The 16,153-nt window shown below is 35.7% G+C and overlaps 1 protein-coding gene across 1 annotated transcript; it reads right to left on the reverse strand.

Moving 5' to 3' along the window:
- Positions 1-1,055: 1,055 nt before the first annotated feature.
- On the reverse strand, positions 1,056-15,262 carry LOC101250078 (uncharacterized). The gene is made up of 9 exons (XM_004250894.5): positions 14,756-15,262; positions 8,584-9,300; positions 4,448-4,543; positions 4,281-4,364; positions 3,055-3,289; positions 2,807-2,967; positions 1,681-1,959; positions 1,402-1,597; positions 1,056-1,293 (listed from the first exon to the last, which is right to left on the reverse strand). Exons 1-8 carry the CDS (start codon positions 15,149-15,151, stop codon positions 1,541-1,543), a joined length of 2,025 nt encoding a protein of 674 aa, XP_004250942.2. The 5' UTR covers positions 15,152-15,262; the 3' UTR covers positions 1,056-1,293; positions 1,402-1,540.
- Between the last annotated feature and the right edge of the window lie 891 nt (positions 15,263-16,153).

Consider the following 16,153-nt stretch of genomic DNA (forward strand, 5'->3'; position numbering starts at 1 on the left):
GATGTTTTTTAATATTCCTTTCTTGTAGACTTTGCACTGATTTTCTTATTAATAGCAATATCTTCTTCTCCCTCTACTTAAGTTTGATATACTTAAACCAAGAGTCTTCCAAAAATAATGTCTCCATCTCCACAAGATAGTGAAAAAATCTACGTACACTACACTATCCTTAAATTCCACTTAGATTTAACTAAATATATTGTTGTGGTATGTCTCTGTATGCTACATCAACAGAAAACCCCACAAGTACATGCAAGAATAACATGCTTTTTGTGTACTATAAGCTCAATTAGCCAAAGTAAATAAACGTTTTTAAAGTTGTCAATAAACACAAACGGAACCAATGTTCTCTTCTCTCGAAGAAAGAAATGGAGATGAAGGAAAATAATATCAATGGAAGTTCTTTCCATCAAAACATTATTCCCAAGCATGATTTTGCTTAGCATATATTAACACAATAAAACAACGGTTATCTTCCTTCAGCTTTATTATCGGATTGACTTCTTGTATGATCATCATAGTACTTGGAACAAAACCCATTATTTGGATAACTTCAAAAAAATAGTTCCATCTATCACATTAGTTGAATCCATTCACGATAGGTTTAACATAAACAAAAAAAATTAGTACTGGTATTGAGCATTTACGCGAAGAAAAAGACAACCCAGTAACAGACATGGACAAGTTTTTGAAGCAGCAAAAGATTGAAAGGACATTACCTGCTATCTTATCCTTTTAACACCACTTCTTTTTCCGCAGTCGTTCTTCAACAATAAACAAAATTCTTACCTTCCAAGCCATCAAGAGTAGATTCAAGAATTTGTGTTACAATGGCTTTTTCAGCAGTCCACATCAACTAGTCACTATCACTTCACACTAATCTTTCGCGGAATATGAAATACCTCAGGGCTAAAATGCCACTGCATCAAGTTTCTAAATCAGCCATCGTCTTCAGTACCACACACATATTTGGCCTTTAACTTGTGTTGATGACAAGTCAAAGACTATATATTCTCAAACATTCTGTAACCCCCTCAAGATAAAGAGAGACAAAGGATGATAATGCCTTCTCATTAATTATCCTTGCTAACACCCCCCAATAGGGGGGGAATACAGAATAACAGGTGCAACAATCACAGATAATAATATATTTATAACTAGGACAAAAAATATACAAAATTGCGGCTGGGGTACAGAATGATGCAGTTGAATATGACCGGCTAGGCCACACAAGCATAAACCAAGCAAAGCAAAAGCCTTGAATTTGAAAAATGCTGGAAGTAAAGCTTAAACCTGCAAGAAGAAGTGGGGTCGATGCATAAGCAAAACTTGAATTTGAAAATTTTGGTCACTTATTGCCCATCTACGACTTGAGAAATCATAAATTGAGTCATCATAGACCTTGATGAGTGCATAACATGTTCTCCTTGGTCCCAAAGATTGCAGACATGGCATTATATAAAACATGGTGATGTCCACAAGCAACATTCTGCACCAGAATCTCTCACCAACCACTGAATTAAGGATAAAAATATAAGAGTCATGTAGAACCATCACCAGAAGTAACTGATTGCCCCAGAACCGTCCTCGCTCTAAGCTGCACAAAGGGATTGAACAAAGTTTAAATTGACAGGCAAAGAAATAATCTGAACAAAATTTAATCCAAATAATTGCATTGACCTTTACATCAAGGCAAGGATCATTGACCATATTTTTCAACAGAGAAACTATGCCAGCATTCCGTAATTTCATCACTCGGCCAAATGCACCAGAACTGCTTGGAAAAGTAAGATTTACTAGAGCCCAAACTGCTGCTGTACGTAACCGGCTATCATCACTATGTAAAAACTTGGACATAATTGATTCACATTCATTAGCTAACGGTGGAAAGAGCTCTTGCATAACCGCTTCCTTGTGCACCTCATTTCCAGATGCAACATTGTTGAAGACGTACATACCCTAGAGAGAGATTTTCAAAACCCATATTACTTGGACATTATTCTCGAAGTATCAATATGCAATTTGTTGGTAGAAAAAAGTAGAAATGGAGCTTCTCGAATAAGAAAACTAGCAATGTAACCTGCTGAATGCAATAAAACATTTATTGCTTGAAATGTCTAATCATCTTCTTTCAAGAAGAAAGTACGTCGGTGACTACTTTCCACATTATCCCTTCTCTAGATGTATCTTATACATCACGGAGATTCAACCATAGAGGAATTTTGTCAGCAAATAATGGCAGAGATTATAAAATAGAAGCAAGAGATACATGCCAAGGTGCATGAAAGCCAAATCAACGTTAATCTATAACTTAATGCAATTATTGCTAATTTCAAAGTTAGGTCAACCTCAACCATGATTTACAAAATTTCTCCAACACACACATCTGCACTTGAACAACTGATTTTTAGCAGCACGACTATATTTGAATGGTCCCCATATATGATACATGCACATAAGCATAATTTTTGCTCACCCCAAATAAAAATCAGCACGTAGTTTTTAACCACCTAAAAGATATAACCTCCACCACTACTGATACTATATTAATTTTATACTATACAAGGAGCAGACACTTTTGCCCGTACCAGTCACTACTAGATGCACAATTAATATCTGCCTCACAAAGTATTACCATATTAATCAAATCCTTTACAGTTCATCATCAGCTTAAACAATCATGAAAATCCGGCAGAATGACCAGACGAATCTCAGAAGTTGATTAGGACCTGTTGTACTTCTAATCGTTAAGAATTCATTTTAGCACTGAGACATCCACAATTTACAAATGAACAATAGTCTTTACCTGAATAAGGACTTCAGCTTTTGAAGCACTTTGCAATTGCTGTCCAACAGCATGCAGCAGAAGAGCGTCCTCAGCAAAGACATGCTGGATAGAATCTAGAGGCCCATCAACCAGATTACAAACCAAAGCTAAAGCTTGCTCTTGAACACAAGCCTCAGGATCTGCAGCACAAAAGTGTTAAACCTCAAAAGGACACATCTCTGTATAACCATTACATTCCAGGCAACATATAATATCAAAAAAATTACCACAAATCAGGCTTCTTAAGGTCAACTGTGTGAGTTCTGATAGAATTTCCTCTTTACACTTGTCACTCACAAGGAATGTTAGATTCCTTAAAGCACACACAGCTTTTACCCTAATAGTTGCATCCATTGACTTCGAAAGCTGAACAAGCTGCTTCAAACCTCCACATTTCATAAACATGGTCTTATGTGCCAAGAAATCAACCACTATGTTGCTGATGGCATCAAGGGCAGAAACCTGGTAATAGAGGATTAAGGAACAAATTATGAATCCTCCATAACTCAACCTAAGAAAATTAGGACCACAAACGCAACAGATATTTTCAAGTCATGAGATACAGTATCTACTTGAACCAGTTGAAACAACAAGAATGAAAAAGGTGCATGTATGTAACATCTTATTATAATCTCAGTTAACATTCCTTTCATAGATTCTCTAAAGCATACATGATTACAATTGACAACTCTAAAGAAAGTTTTAATGGGCACACTTCAGCTTAGCCAATGCCAAAGTTGCAACTTAATTACTTCAAAACACTGCTATATGTGTTATTGTGCCTGAGAGAATATCCTGAACTAATTCTGAGTTGCCTATCTTGCTCACAAGTAGCATCCCTATGTTAACTGGATTAAAAAAGAGGAGGCAAAACTGTTTTGCCCCTTATTCCAACACTGCAAGCAAAGGTCAGAGGGTGGAGTGTCAATGTTCTAATACTACAAAACACACACACACACTTCTGTCCCCAATTAGCTGGTCCAAAACTATATAAACTTTTTATATCCATTCCGCTCCAGTTGGGTAGTTTCATTCCAATACTCTGGACAAATCAGGGGTTCTCTAAAACTATATATTCCCTAAATCTCACACTTAACCCCATAATGATATACAAATCTCTAATCAAACTAAAAAGAACTCTTAGAGAACACAAGACTCAACTACCAAACCTTATCCCCACTAATTTGTATGACCTATTAGTCACTAAAATCAACAGTTAAGAATCATTAGTATTGCTGTCAAAAGATCAGGATCTCCTAAGCTTCATTTTACCAACACCCAGCACAGCCTAACATACAAGTTCAAACCACTCGACACAACTTCTATGAGGATAATGCTCAACAACATATAGGGCATGAAAGCCATCAGTCTAGCATCAGCTATGGTGCCAAAGTTGCAAATACAGGTTCCTAGAAGAGCACTAGCAAAAAACAAAAAAACAAAAAAAAATTACCTGGACAAAGGTCAAATCATCAAATAAAAGCTGAACCAAGGGAACAACAAAACTCTCGTTCATAAATAGACCTGCACTAAGATTCTGTGAAGTAGTTTGTCAGCCAAAATCATTGCACGAATAGCCAATATTAAGAATTAACTGAGGCTATTATGAACATTACAAACCTTCACTGAGCGAGAAACGTTTTTCAAACAAACACATGCTGCAGCACGCACTTCACCACTATCCTGACTTAGGGCATCAGTTACAAACTTCATAGCCTGCGTACAGAAGATGTAAATATAAAAGTATTGGTGCATGACCTCCACAACATTAAAAGCTTCACAAACAGAAAGGCCTTCATAGTTAATACTCATCTATGACACAATTCTAGAACGACATACTTCAATTTAACACAACTAAGCAAAGTATCAAATACTTTCCAAGTGTTCTGCTTTTAAAAGAACTACAAGGTTATCCAAAATGTGTGTCTGCTACTCATTCTTATAATAAAAAAAACAAAATATCTAGTAACCCTCAACTGAATTCGTTTGGACACACGATCCTGTGCATGTGCCATCTGCAGCAGCACAGTCTAGTTCTCCACCATGCATGGATTTTAGCGAATTCCTGTCCAATACTTGATGACGAAGATATGCTTTGGCTTGATGTGAAGTCACTGAGGCAAGTGTAGTTGATAAGGACTTGTATGATTTGTGCGATAATCTAAGCTCAAATAAAAGGACTGGTAGATATTTTTTTTTTTGATAAGGTAAAGATTTATTGACTAAAGTACCAAGAAGGTACCAAAACCAAAAGTTACAAAAGACTGCTGGGAATATCCATACAGTCAGTTACAACATTTCCCTAGCAGCTCCAAGAACTCTATATATTGATTTATATTATCAAGGAAACTACTTTTACACCGCCAAAACAAATTATGTAATAAAAGGACTGGCAGATAAAGAAGATAAAATGGGGAAAACTATGAAGATAATAATAAGAGGTTGATTGATATGATTTTATCGATCTTGAAGAGGACGAGGATTTATTGGAGACTTTCTTGGAGAAAATTTGGAACAGATAAATTGCTATGGAGCCATCAGTCGGATGGTCAATTCTCTGTGAATAGACTATATAGAAGGGACCTAGCCACAACTGCAGGGAAAAATCAGAGCCACGGAGTGCTATCTGAAAAGTGTAGCCCCTACTAAGGTGAAGTTCTTCACTTTGTTGGTAAACAGGAGAGCTTGTCTGACACATGATGCCACTTCAAAAGAGGGGAAGAAATATTGCATCAAGATGTTATGTTTGCAAAGAAGCTCTAGAAACTAACACATCTTTTCCTCCACTGCAAAGTAACAAGACAAGCATGGGCTCTCTTTACCAATTTAGCTAGCCTCAATTAGATTATGCCAGAACATACCACAGACCTTAAGTTGTTGGGCCAGAAGAGGAGGTAGCAAGAGCCTGTATAGGGTGATGTGGAGAACAGTACCAGCTTGTATCTGGTGGCTCATATGGGAGGAGAGATATCAGAGAAATTTTTAAGGGAAAGAATGCACTATAGTGAAGATTAAGTGGAAAGTTATTACCACTTAGGTTTTGGTGTAAAGAAATGAATATAGAAGAAATTCAACTAGTGGATTTTTTTTTTGAGACGGTAACAATTTGTATTTCTATTTACAAAAAATCAAAACCTTCCACAACCTGTTACAGATTCCTAATTACAAATTAAAGAGAGTATATAAGATCTTCAATCCTATGACAACATTACAGGGATCCTAAGACATTCACAACTGATTCTAGATCTTCCATATACTCCTGTTTACACCAAAAATGAAACAACACAAAACAGTTCATCTTCATCTTCTAGATAGTGTTGCTCTTGTTCTGAAGAATCTAAGGTTCCTATCTTTCCATGTTGACCACCAAATACAGGCTAGAATGATTTTCCATCTCTCCCTATGTCCAGAGATGTTGGCATAACTACTCCAGATCTTCAGGGTTTGAGTTAACTCTCTCATTGGCATCACCCAATTCAGTCCTTTTGTATTGATGAAGAGGTCCCAAAGCAGGTTGGTGATCCTACAGTGAAGAAACAGGTGAGTCACGTTCAAGACTCTACCCCACATAGAAAACATAATAGGGCTCAATTGGATACACCTTCATGAGATAATTTTTTTTTGATAACCGAGAAATCTGTGACCCTCTCTTTGGACTAATCACAGCCTTCTAAACTCGGTGGAGAATGGAACCGCCCCTCTACCATTATCCACTTAAATATCAGGCTTTGCTTTGCATAGTGTGGGGCTTGAACCTGCGATCTAAGCCACAAATGCTCCACCTTTTGCCACTTGAGCTAGGCCTTGGGGGCACCCCTTCATGAGATTTTCCTGAGTCAAAACAGCTTGTTTAGCAAGTAGCCAAGTTAACACACTCTATAGGGAATTTTGGTTTTCCGGATCAGTTTCTAGGGCAACCCATTAATCTGGTTATTGAAAGGGTTGAAGATCTTGTAAGCCCCCTTGACATTGAATCTTCCTTACTTGTGATCTTGCCATTCCAAACCATCTTGGACAGTATTTCCTCCTCTGGATTGTTCCAGAGTTCTCTGTCTCTGGATTTCTCAATCATTAAAAGGTCTTCTCAAGCTCAGATTTCATCCTTGGTTTGACCAAACCTCTGCCACAGTAGCCCTCTGTTGTTGATTGAGGATAAATACATCAGGGTAAAATGTTTTTGAAGGACCTCATTCCGGCAAACTATCATCCCAAAATGAGATGTTCATACCATTTCCAATTTTGATTCTGCAATTCCATCTAAGTTTTGACCAGAGATTCCTTATGGATCTCCGAAGGCTGGTTCCATAAGTTTTGGTCACCATGTTAGTTGACCAGTGATCTTCCATTTCATATTTTGCCTGAATCACCTCCTTCCACAAAGCTTGTTCGTTGGAGGCTAGCCTTCAAAGCCATTTCATTAGTAGACATTGATACTGAGTCTTCAAGTTTCTCACCCCTACAGCTTGTTTATTCCCAACTAGTGGATTTCATAGGAGCTCTGTAAGTATTCCGGTTTCATTTTTTTTTTATGTCATCAATACTTTTGGAGGTGGCCAGCATTAACCTTTAATGCCCCGGAATACAAAGCTACCAGATTAAAAAAAAAAAAAAGAGGAAGAGGATTGCATTCCTATTTTGTTTGTTGTTATATGACTTGAGTTTGAGCAGTGTCATTAAAATCCTTTGGAAGCCACTAATAGAAGGGTTATCGCTTCTAAGTGAAACCATGTGTTATAGAGAAGTTTGTGCTTCAAACAATGCTACACGAAGTGCTTCCAACGAGAATAAGTCGTTTTTTTCTAAAAATCTCAACTTCGGAGAGTTATTTTCATATCGGCGTTATTGTATATAGGATGGCAAAATTAGATATTCACACTGCAACTAAACTTTTTTTGTATTAAATTTGTAGGCATTTGATGCTTCATAACTGTGCTCTATTTGCTTCAAGCCCAATAACCTTATCACTTCTTTGCGTTGTTCACTATTAAAAACATTGGTTTAGTGCATTTATTCCCTTTTGACCTCCTTTTACTACAAAAATACATTACTGACCTTTGTTTGTCATGACTCTATCCTTAGATCATGTTTACTCAACTTGTAAGTCAAGAAAGTGGTTATTTAATGGTACAAATATTTTTAGATAAGGGTAACTGAATAATCTTTAATGGCATGAACACTTATTTTGTGTGTTGATTCGTTAGTTATTTGTTAGAATATGTGCTTCACTTTGATGACGCGTACAGTTGCTACTTTGTGCTTTTTGCATCTCAAAACACTTGTTCATTGTCCTCCCTTGTATCAAATCTGGGATCATCATTTTTCTATCCCCCACTTCAAATCAAGTTCAATGATCCGAAAGGAGCAGAAACAGCCAGGAACCAACTAATATTTGATACAATTGCAGTTCTAAGTAAAACAAAGATAAATGTAAGTCATGCGCTTGCTTTTATGAGAGGTAGAATTAACTATTCGTTACAGCTGAACCTAACACCATTAGCACTCAAAGCTTTGATTAGTTTGGTACTTTAAGAACTGTAATTGTTAATCTAAGCAGATCCTAAGAAATTCTAGTTTGAATGGAGTTCGGATGCAGCTCAGCGGATTAACCTCCATTACTTTCTTTATCTGTGAAGTTGGAAACCAGGCAAACAAGGTCCAAGTGCAGATACCTGAATTAAATTGTTTGCTTGCAGCCTTACAGCCACACAATGACAATATAACACAACAAAGTGTTTACACAAGGTAAAGCAACTGACCTCTAATGACAAAAGCCGATCCCTGCAGCGTTCCAGTCTTGAACACATGTTAGCCAATGCAATAAGTATTCCCTCCAAACGTCTCGACAATAATGGGCCTTTCCGCAGGTGGTTGACAAGTTTATCGATAACATTTGCCTCGAATGCTAATACTTGCAGATCCTCCTTTTCTGCAATTAAACTAGACAAGGCAAAAGGAGCTTCGTCTCCAACTTGATCATCATCAAGAAGCTCAAGTAGAATTAGTATCAATTTTGTTTTGATTCGTAAATCTTGAAGGCAAGAAGGAGCAGAGTTCCTTATGACAATCAAGCATATGCAAACAAGCAATCTTGTCCGGGCATTTTTATCCTTGGTCAATTCAGTAACAGTACCCAATGCTCCTCCATTTTCAGGTTCGATGAACTTTGATATGACTTCAGGATTTCCCTTTAGGATAGTGGCTAGAGACTCCAAACTAGCATCTTTTTGAGTTAAAGACCCTCCAAGCATACAAGTGAGCTTTTTAATAATTCCAGCATCACTTAATGCCTTCTGCTCCATATTTGTCCAGCAAGAATGTGTAATGATACTTGCACCAAGTCCAGTCACATTCTCATTTTCACTATTCAGTAACGACTGGATAAATTCCATATTGTTCCCCTGAAGAAAATCATACCTTGGGGCTAACTTCGATTGATAAATGAACTTAAGGGATCGAGCAGCTGCTCCGACTACCTGGCATTAGATCAAGTTAAATAATCAGAGATGATAAAAATTATGAGATATACTCCTAAACAGTGATTTTGGGACATATCAGTCAAAAGGTTCGGCCTCGTGATCATCTGAAAGAGCAGTAAAACACCTAGTTGATCTGCTCTCCCCAAAATTACTTTTAACTTATTGCAAACTGATTTCCTACATACAACAATAACATACCCGTTGAAATCTCACTAAGTGGGGTCTGGGGAGAATAGAGTGTACGCAAACCTTACCACTACCTCATGGAGGTAGAGAGGCTGATCCGAAAGACCTTTGCTCATGTGCATCAAACCCAAGTAAGAAGAATATAACAATGAAGACATAGCAGTAGTAAGAAAAGCATGGCAAAGTCAACAAGAAAGAAACAATAACAGCAGCAAAATAGTGTGTTAACTTGAAACACAAATAAAAACATATGACAAGAACTACAATGGTACGACTAGTACTACGACAAGCACTAACAAGCATAAACCTTCGCAAAGCAAGACAACACTTTATCCCTACTGGCATTCTACTCTAACATACGACCTCCAACCCTTCCTATCTAGAGTCATGTCCTAGGTAATATGAAGATGCCCCATGTAATGTTTAATCATCTCTCTCAAATATTTTTTCGACCTACCTCCACCCTTCTGTGTACCCACTACAAACAGCCTCTCGCACCTCTTACTGAGGTATCAGCGCGCTTCCTAAAAATAATATTTTGTTCCAATTCTTTTTGATTGGGTAAGCTATCAAATTCTTAACTTGTTCAGTCATAAATTTTCAGTTCAGCTCCTAAAAATAATAAGGAAATCTATTTCACTTGTCAAAGACATTTGTCTTAAGGAACAAAATTACCCAGTTATGATATTTGAACGTCAGAGACAACAAATACTTCAACTTCTACAAGCAGTTGAGTTCCTTGAGGAATTTTATCAACTGCCTTGATGGTCTCACTCTCCCATTTTTTCACCCACTAACTCCTTTTTTTTTACCTTGCTTTGCTTGAAAATAAATTGGAAGAAATGTTTCCAGATAGAAATGTTACCAATTTTCTGATGAAGCAAAGTCCTTCAATTCCAAAATGATTAATTCAAAAATTATTCAAAAGACGTACAAGGACATCATTTATATCATAAATTGAGTACATTACAAGAGTCTAACTAACTAGCCACCTTGTCTACGTACGGACAGCAATTCCATTTCATATTGGCTCTGAGTCTATGTTTATAAATATCATACTAGCATTACTAAAAGGAAGAAAAAATAAGGAAATTCTAAAAATTTCTGATTCTCTAGGACTCTGGTGCAGTGTGTGAATGTGGGAGACTTGTTTACAAAATAATGTGGTTTCAGCATTGGATCTTCACACTGATCTCATTCTCAAACATACTCGGGAAATCCTTTCCAAGTCTTCTCCAGGAAGATTGAATCGACAAGAATGGGTGGAACATTTTTCACGCCCGGCTCAACAAATTTGGATAAAAGAAAAAGAAAGGTCAAACAAATTTTCTTTTCCTTGTTTCTGGCAACAACAAAAAGAAAAACAAAAGGAAACACTTCTCTTCCGTCTATTTTCCTTTCCTTCCCATGTTAATTTACAAGCATAGAATAAATAACAGCCTATGGAACAGGCATAAAAGTTTGACACTAGAACAGTTTTTTTCTAAAATGATCAGGTATTAGAACAAATAAACATAAAAATCTATAAAGTAAATGAGGGGACAAGAAACTTAAACATATTTGGAAGGTACTAAAAGGAAGTTTAGAAACAGCAAGTCAATCAAAATCCAATTAATGGTGAAATACATAACCATTTTTCTGATTGGCAGAAAATTAATATAAACTTGTGACTGAGACAGAGATTGCATTCAGAAATAACAATCCAAAATATCATCGCAAGTTCACAACAACTGAGTAAATCCAAGTTCAAACAAGGCTGAATACATAGGCAGACCCCCTTAACTTGTCAAGATTTTTCATTTAGACACCTCAACAGCGGCTTTGAGGCTATGACCTATTGAACACTTGATCTATGCATTTACTGTGCCAATTAGACAGACACATATCATTCAATCTTCAGCAAAGTTTAAATCTGTATAGTTGACACGCAAGTTAAGTGGCAATACACATGCAAAGAAACGTGTCAATAAAAAATAAAGGAAAAGAGACCCCAAGTGTGTGGTTTAGTGGTAGCCTAGTGGTAATGGTTGAGAACCATAAGATCTCATGTTCAATTCCATGTGGAGACAAAAAACACTACGTGATTGTCCTAGCCTTGGTGCACCGAGTTACCTGGTACTTGTTGCTAGTGGGAGTGGCAGAGATCCCGTGGAACTAGTAGTTTGGTCAGACACCACGGTCATTAAAAAAATTAAAAAAGACAAATAGATAAAAGAAAAGAGGGGGTACACATTTTTCCTTCTTCTTCCTTGTTTTTTTTCTTCTTTTTCTTCTTCAACGACACTGTTTATTGTTATTCCCACAATCTCTCTCTTTGCTGACAAGCGTTAAAATAAAGAATCGATGTTGAATCTGGTTTACTCACCATAAATTTTCTGGCAACAAAATCTTTTCCAGCAACTCAACTCTGATTTAGGACTCTTCTTCTAATTCAGTTCTTCTCTCTGGCACTGCTCTAGTCACTGAACTTTTAGAAGTCGTGATCTCTCTAATGTAAGACATGAACTAGACACTATTCCACAGATATGCCATATAACCAGGGGCAACTCAATAAGATTAGGGGCCTAAAGCCAAACTTCATGGAGGCGCCCTGATATTTTATTTATTTATTTACATTCTCTTTTAAAAAATAATTGTCACATTTATTTTAGAGATGCAACAATTCAAATTATCACACTTCACACTTCTTTTAGATTTTCGGGAATATGCTACATTTTTCACACTTCTTTTAGATTTTCTCCTTAAATGTAATTATCATCTAACTCAACTATATTAGTGAATTATTCATTTGAAGAACATCCCCTATATTGTTTTATTAAAGATTTATTATTTATTAAAAATCTATCAAGTGCCCTTTTTGGGATATATTTAATTCTTCAAATTTTCGTTCCTTTTTGTAAGATTGAAATCATATTTTTTAGTTGACATTTAAATTACCCTTCGGGTGGCCCAGTGGTTTGGACTTGGAACTTCCATGTTGGAGGTCTCAAGTTCGAAACCTCTTGTTAACGAAAGCAAGGGGCTCGTCGCATTGGGCTTGCCTAGTACAAATTACCTCTTCTATGTAGTTTGCTAGCTATTGCATAGGAGCAGGAGTTTTACCCTATGCGCACCCAAAGTATAGAGGCTGCGGGTTTTCCATGTCATAAAAAAAAAAGAAAGTTGACATACTTAAATTGGATAAATTACAATAACTAAAACAAAAATATGTATACTTATGAACTAAGAATATCACAAATAAATTTTTTTCAAGAAAAACTATAAAATAAAGTTAAACTAACAAAACCTGGCTCTAGAATTTGATAAATTGTCATAAAGATATTAAAATAGTGTAGAAGACAAAAAAAAAGATATTAAAATAGTGTAGCATTCTTTCAGCATAATGGTTGTTGCACTTCTTGAAAATATGAAGACACCAAAAAACAATTTTGCTCTTTTGTAACTTGTAAGAAACATCCACTCAATAAGTTTTGCAGGAGAAATCTCAATATTATACTCTTTCCGTTTCAAAAACAATGACCTCTTTTCTTTTTTCCTTTTTAGTATGTTTCAAAAAGAATGACATCTTCCTTTTTTTGATAACAACTTTCCACGTGACATGTTTAAGGCCACTAGATTAAAGGGCAATTTTGTACATTTGACATAACGTTAATTTAGTACCACATGATCAAAATTCTTCTTTATTTTCTTAAACTCCATGCCAAGTCAAGCTAGACCGTTCTTTGTGAAACGGAGGAGTAATAAAATAGAGAACAAGATGATAAATATATGGTAAATAATCAAATTATTAGTAAATAAATAAGGAAGTACAATCTCCTTTCCCCACGTAAGGAAATAATTCCCAAAATTTATTTCATTCCCTTAAGGAAGTGGAAATAACCATTTGAATAATTACTTCTTACTCGCTTTGTTTTAAAGAAATTTAGAAGTACATCATATTTTATTTTTAAAATATATGGATAAATACTCTTCTTTTTAAAAGGGCTCCCCAAAATATGGGCCCCAAGCGATTGTTGTAGTGGCCTAGGGGTTAACACGGCCTGCATTTAACACAACTATGATCAATGTTCCAGGATAAAGGGTCAAAATATCATTAAATTTCATAACTTTTACCTTTTCTGGGAAAAAAATCTATCTTGGACCCTAACCAAGCTTAGCACCCAACTTTTTGTCTTTTAAAACGGAAAAGGTTTTATAGTTTCAAAATGGGAATCAGATTTGGGTTGCCATTTTTTCCTAGAGGTTATTTACCAACAACAATGGTGTTTGAATCTGAAGATGAAGAAGGAATGGTTTGTCCAGACAGTAAGTTTGTTTTTGGCGAGAGATACTAATAGACTAGGAAGAGGGAAGGGTAGTGGGAGGAGGAGGTGGATGGTGGTTAAAAATAGCGGAGATAGGTGCAAGAAAGAGTGGGGATGAAGGAGAAATTTGAAAGAAACAATAAAAAGGAAAGTCAAATGGAATTAGCCATTCTCAATGCTTAACCGCACTAAGGGTGGTAAGTATACACACTTCATCAGCACATCATATCTAATTTACACAGATTGACTTAAATTCAGCTGTTCAATTGTACAAGGCAAAGTATAAGTGCCTAAATAAAAAACTCAGACAAATTTGAGGGGCCGCACATGTATTCAGCAAATAAACTTAGGTTTGTACCAACACCTTTCGGGGACTAAAGGGAGCCCAAGATCATCAAAATAAGACATAAGTCTTTTACTAGGGAGTCTTAGTAGCTCAATCTGAGCTTTCCCCTTGTTAGTGAGGTTTCGATTCCCCACCAAAAACTATGTTACTTTGAGCCATTAATTTCACCCAACCGGTATTTTTCTTGTTTTAATGATTTAGCAAGTTGAAAAATGGATGAAATAAACAAACCAGAAACAAAGATTGTTACACAGTACTTCTTGCCTTCCAATTTGTAAATTTGGATGTAATGTTTTTCCGTATAAAACTAACCTTTACACTACTTCAGTGTTTTTTCTTCCACCATCACGTCTAACACAATATATAAGTTAATCAAGTAACATGAAACTTCTTGCCCACTATAATTTGCTTTAAATTATCAGTAAACACCAAAAAACACAAACTCTCAAAAATTGAAATTAGGATTTAACCTGTACACTAAAAACAAGTTTTTTAACCTATTCTGAGTACAGAGATAGCAGACAAACAGAAGATATTAAGCAATTATAAATTTTTAATTAATTTAGACATTCTTTATAATGGAGCCAAAACAGAAGATCTCAAAATTTGAAATTACCTTATCATTAGGATAAGAAATAAGGCGAAGAAGAAGAGGAAATGCACCGGCATCAAGGACGGCTTTAACACCATCATCAAAGCCACAAGCAAAGCTACCAATAGCAGCAGCGGATTGAATAATTAGCGAATCGTTGAGTTCCACGTCATTACCAGAACAAACAGCAGCAGAAGCGGCCGCGGTGGCGGAGGAGGAAGAGAGTATTGAGGTAACAGACGGAACGGCGCCGAGTTTGAGGAAACAAAGTTTTTTCGTACGGTTACCGATGATCTGATTCTTAAGGTCACGGAGAGCTTTGAGTTTTGCTTCGGTGGAGGAAGAGCTCAACCGTCCGATCAGATCCTCACGACGGCTGTGAGTCGGAGGGGGCGGCGCCGATGATGCTGAGGCCGGCATGGTTGAGGGCTAATTTGGAATTTCATATGCAGATGCGACCAACCGATTGTCCAAAAGAGACACAAAAATGAGGAATGGAAAAGAGAAATAAGAGTTTTTTTTTCTTAATTTTTTTTTTAATTATTTTTATAACAAATAAATACACATAGTACAATAAAATAAAATATTTATCAAAGTGGAAGAACCAATTATCCTTTTTGATTAATATTTTAAATCTTAACCATTCATTGTTCCAATGCTTGTTCATCAAATTAATCGTAATAGTAGACCATTGTCATTTGTGAATTATTAGGTATGAAAAAAAATATAAAACATAAACATGATCATTAATTTAGTGTCAACTGATAATTATGATATTTAATTTTAGATGTACACATATAAATACTTATTTTACTTGTATAAAATTGAAGAAATTGACACATTCGTCCTACATGACGATTTGTGTCATATGTCATGTAGGACATGTTTGTCTACTTATTCAATTTTATACAATTTTAAATATTTACTTGTACATACTCAAAGTTGAAAAATATAATTATCCGTTGAAGTCAAATCAAAGGATCATACATTTGAAATATCACATTTGTTATGTTTAATATCCATTTAAAACTTATTTGTTTGTACTTGAGGTAATTCTAATGTTCAAATCTTATAAAATCTCTAAATGAATTTGGATTGCTGAAACGTATGATTTGAGTATGGTTGGATTAACTTTTGCCTTAATTTTGTTACTTTTAACTTTAGAATAAGTGCTTATTAGTATTTTTATCTTTTTACCTAACACTATAAAATTACTTTTAAAAGCGTTTAAAATAAGTCAATTCAAACAAACTCTAAGTGTTAAGGTTGTCAAATTCTATGGGCTCTCTCATTTATGTTGTTTCATTTAACATACTTTTGTCTTGCCTATTGTTCTTTTAGTATATGTGTTCTCACTTTTTTCAATTACAAGAGAACTCTTCAATAGCAATTGTTTTTCTGATTGAATCTCAAATGCTAATG

The sequence above is a fragment of the Solanum lycopersicum genome, chromosome 11 (genome assembly GCF_036512215.1).
Source record: "Solanum lycopersicum chromosome 11, SLM_r2.1".
Lineage (NCBI taxonomy): Eukaryota > Viridiplantae > Streptophyta > Magnoliopsida > Solanales > Solanaceae > Solanum > Solanum lycopersicum.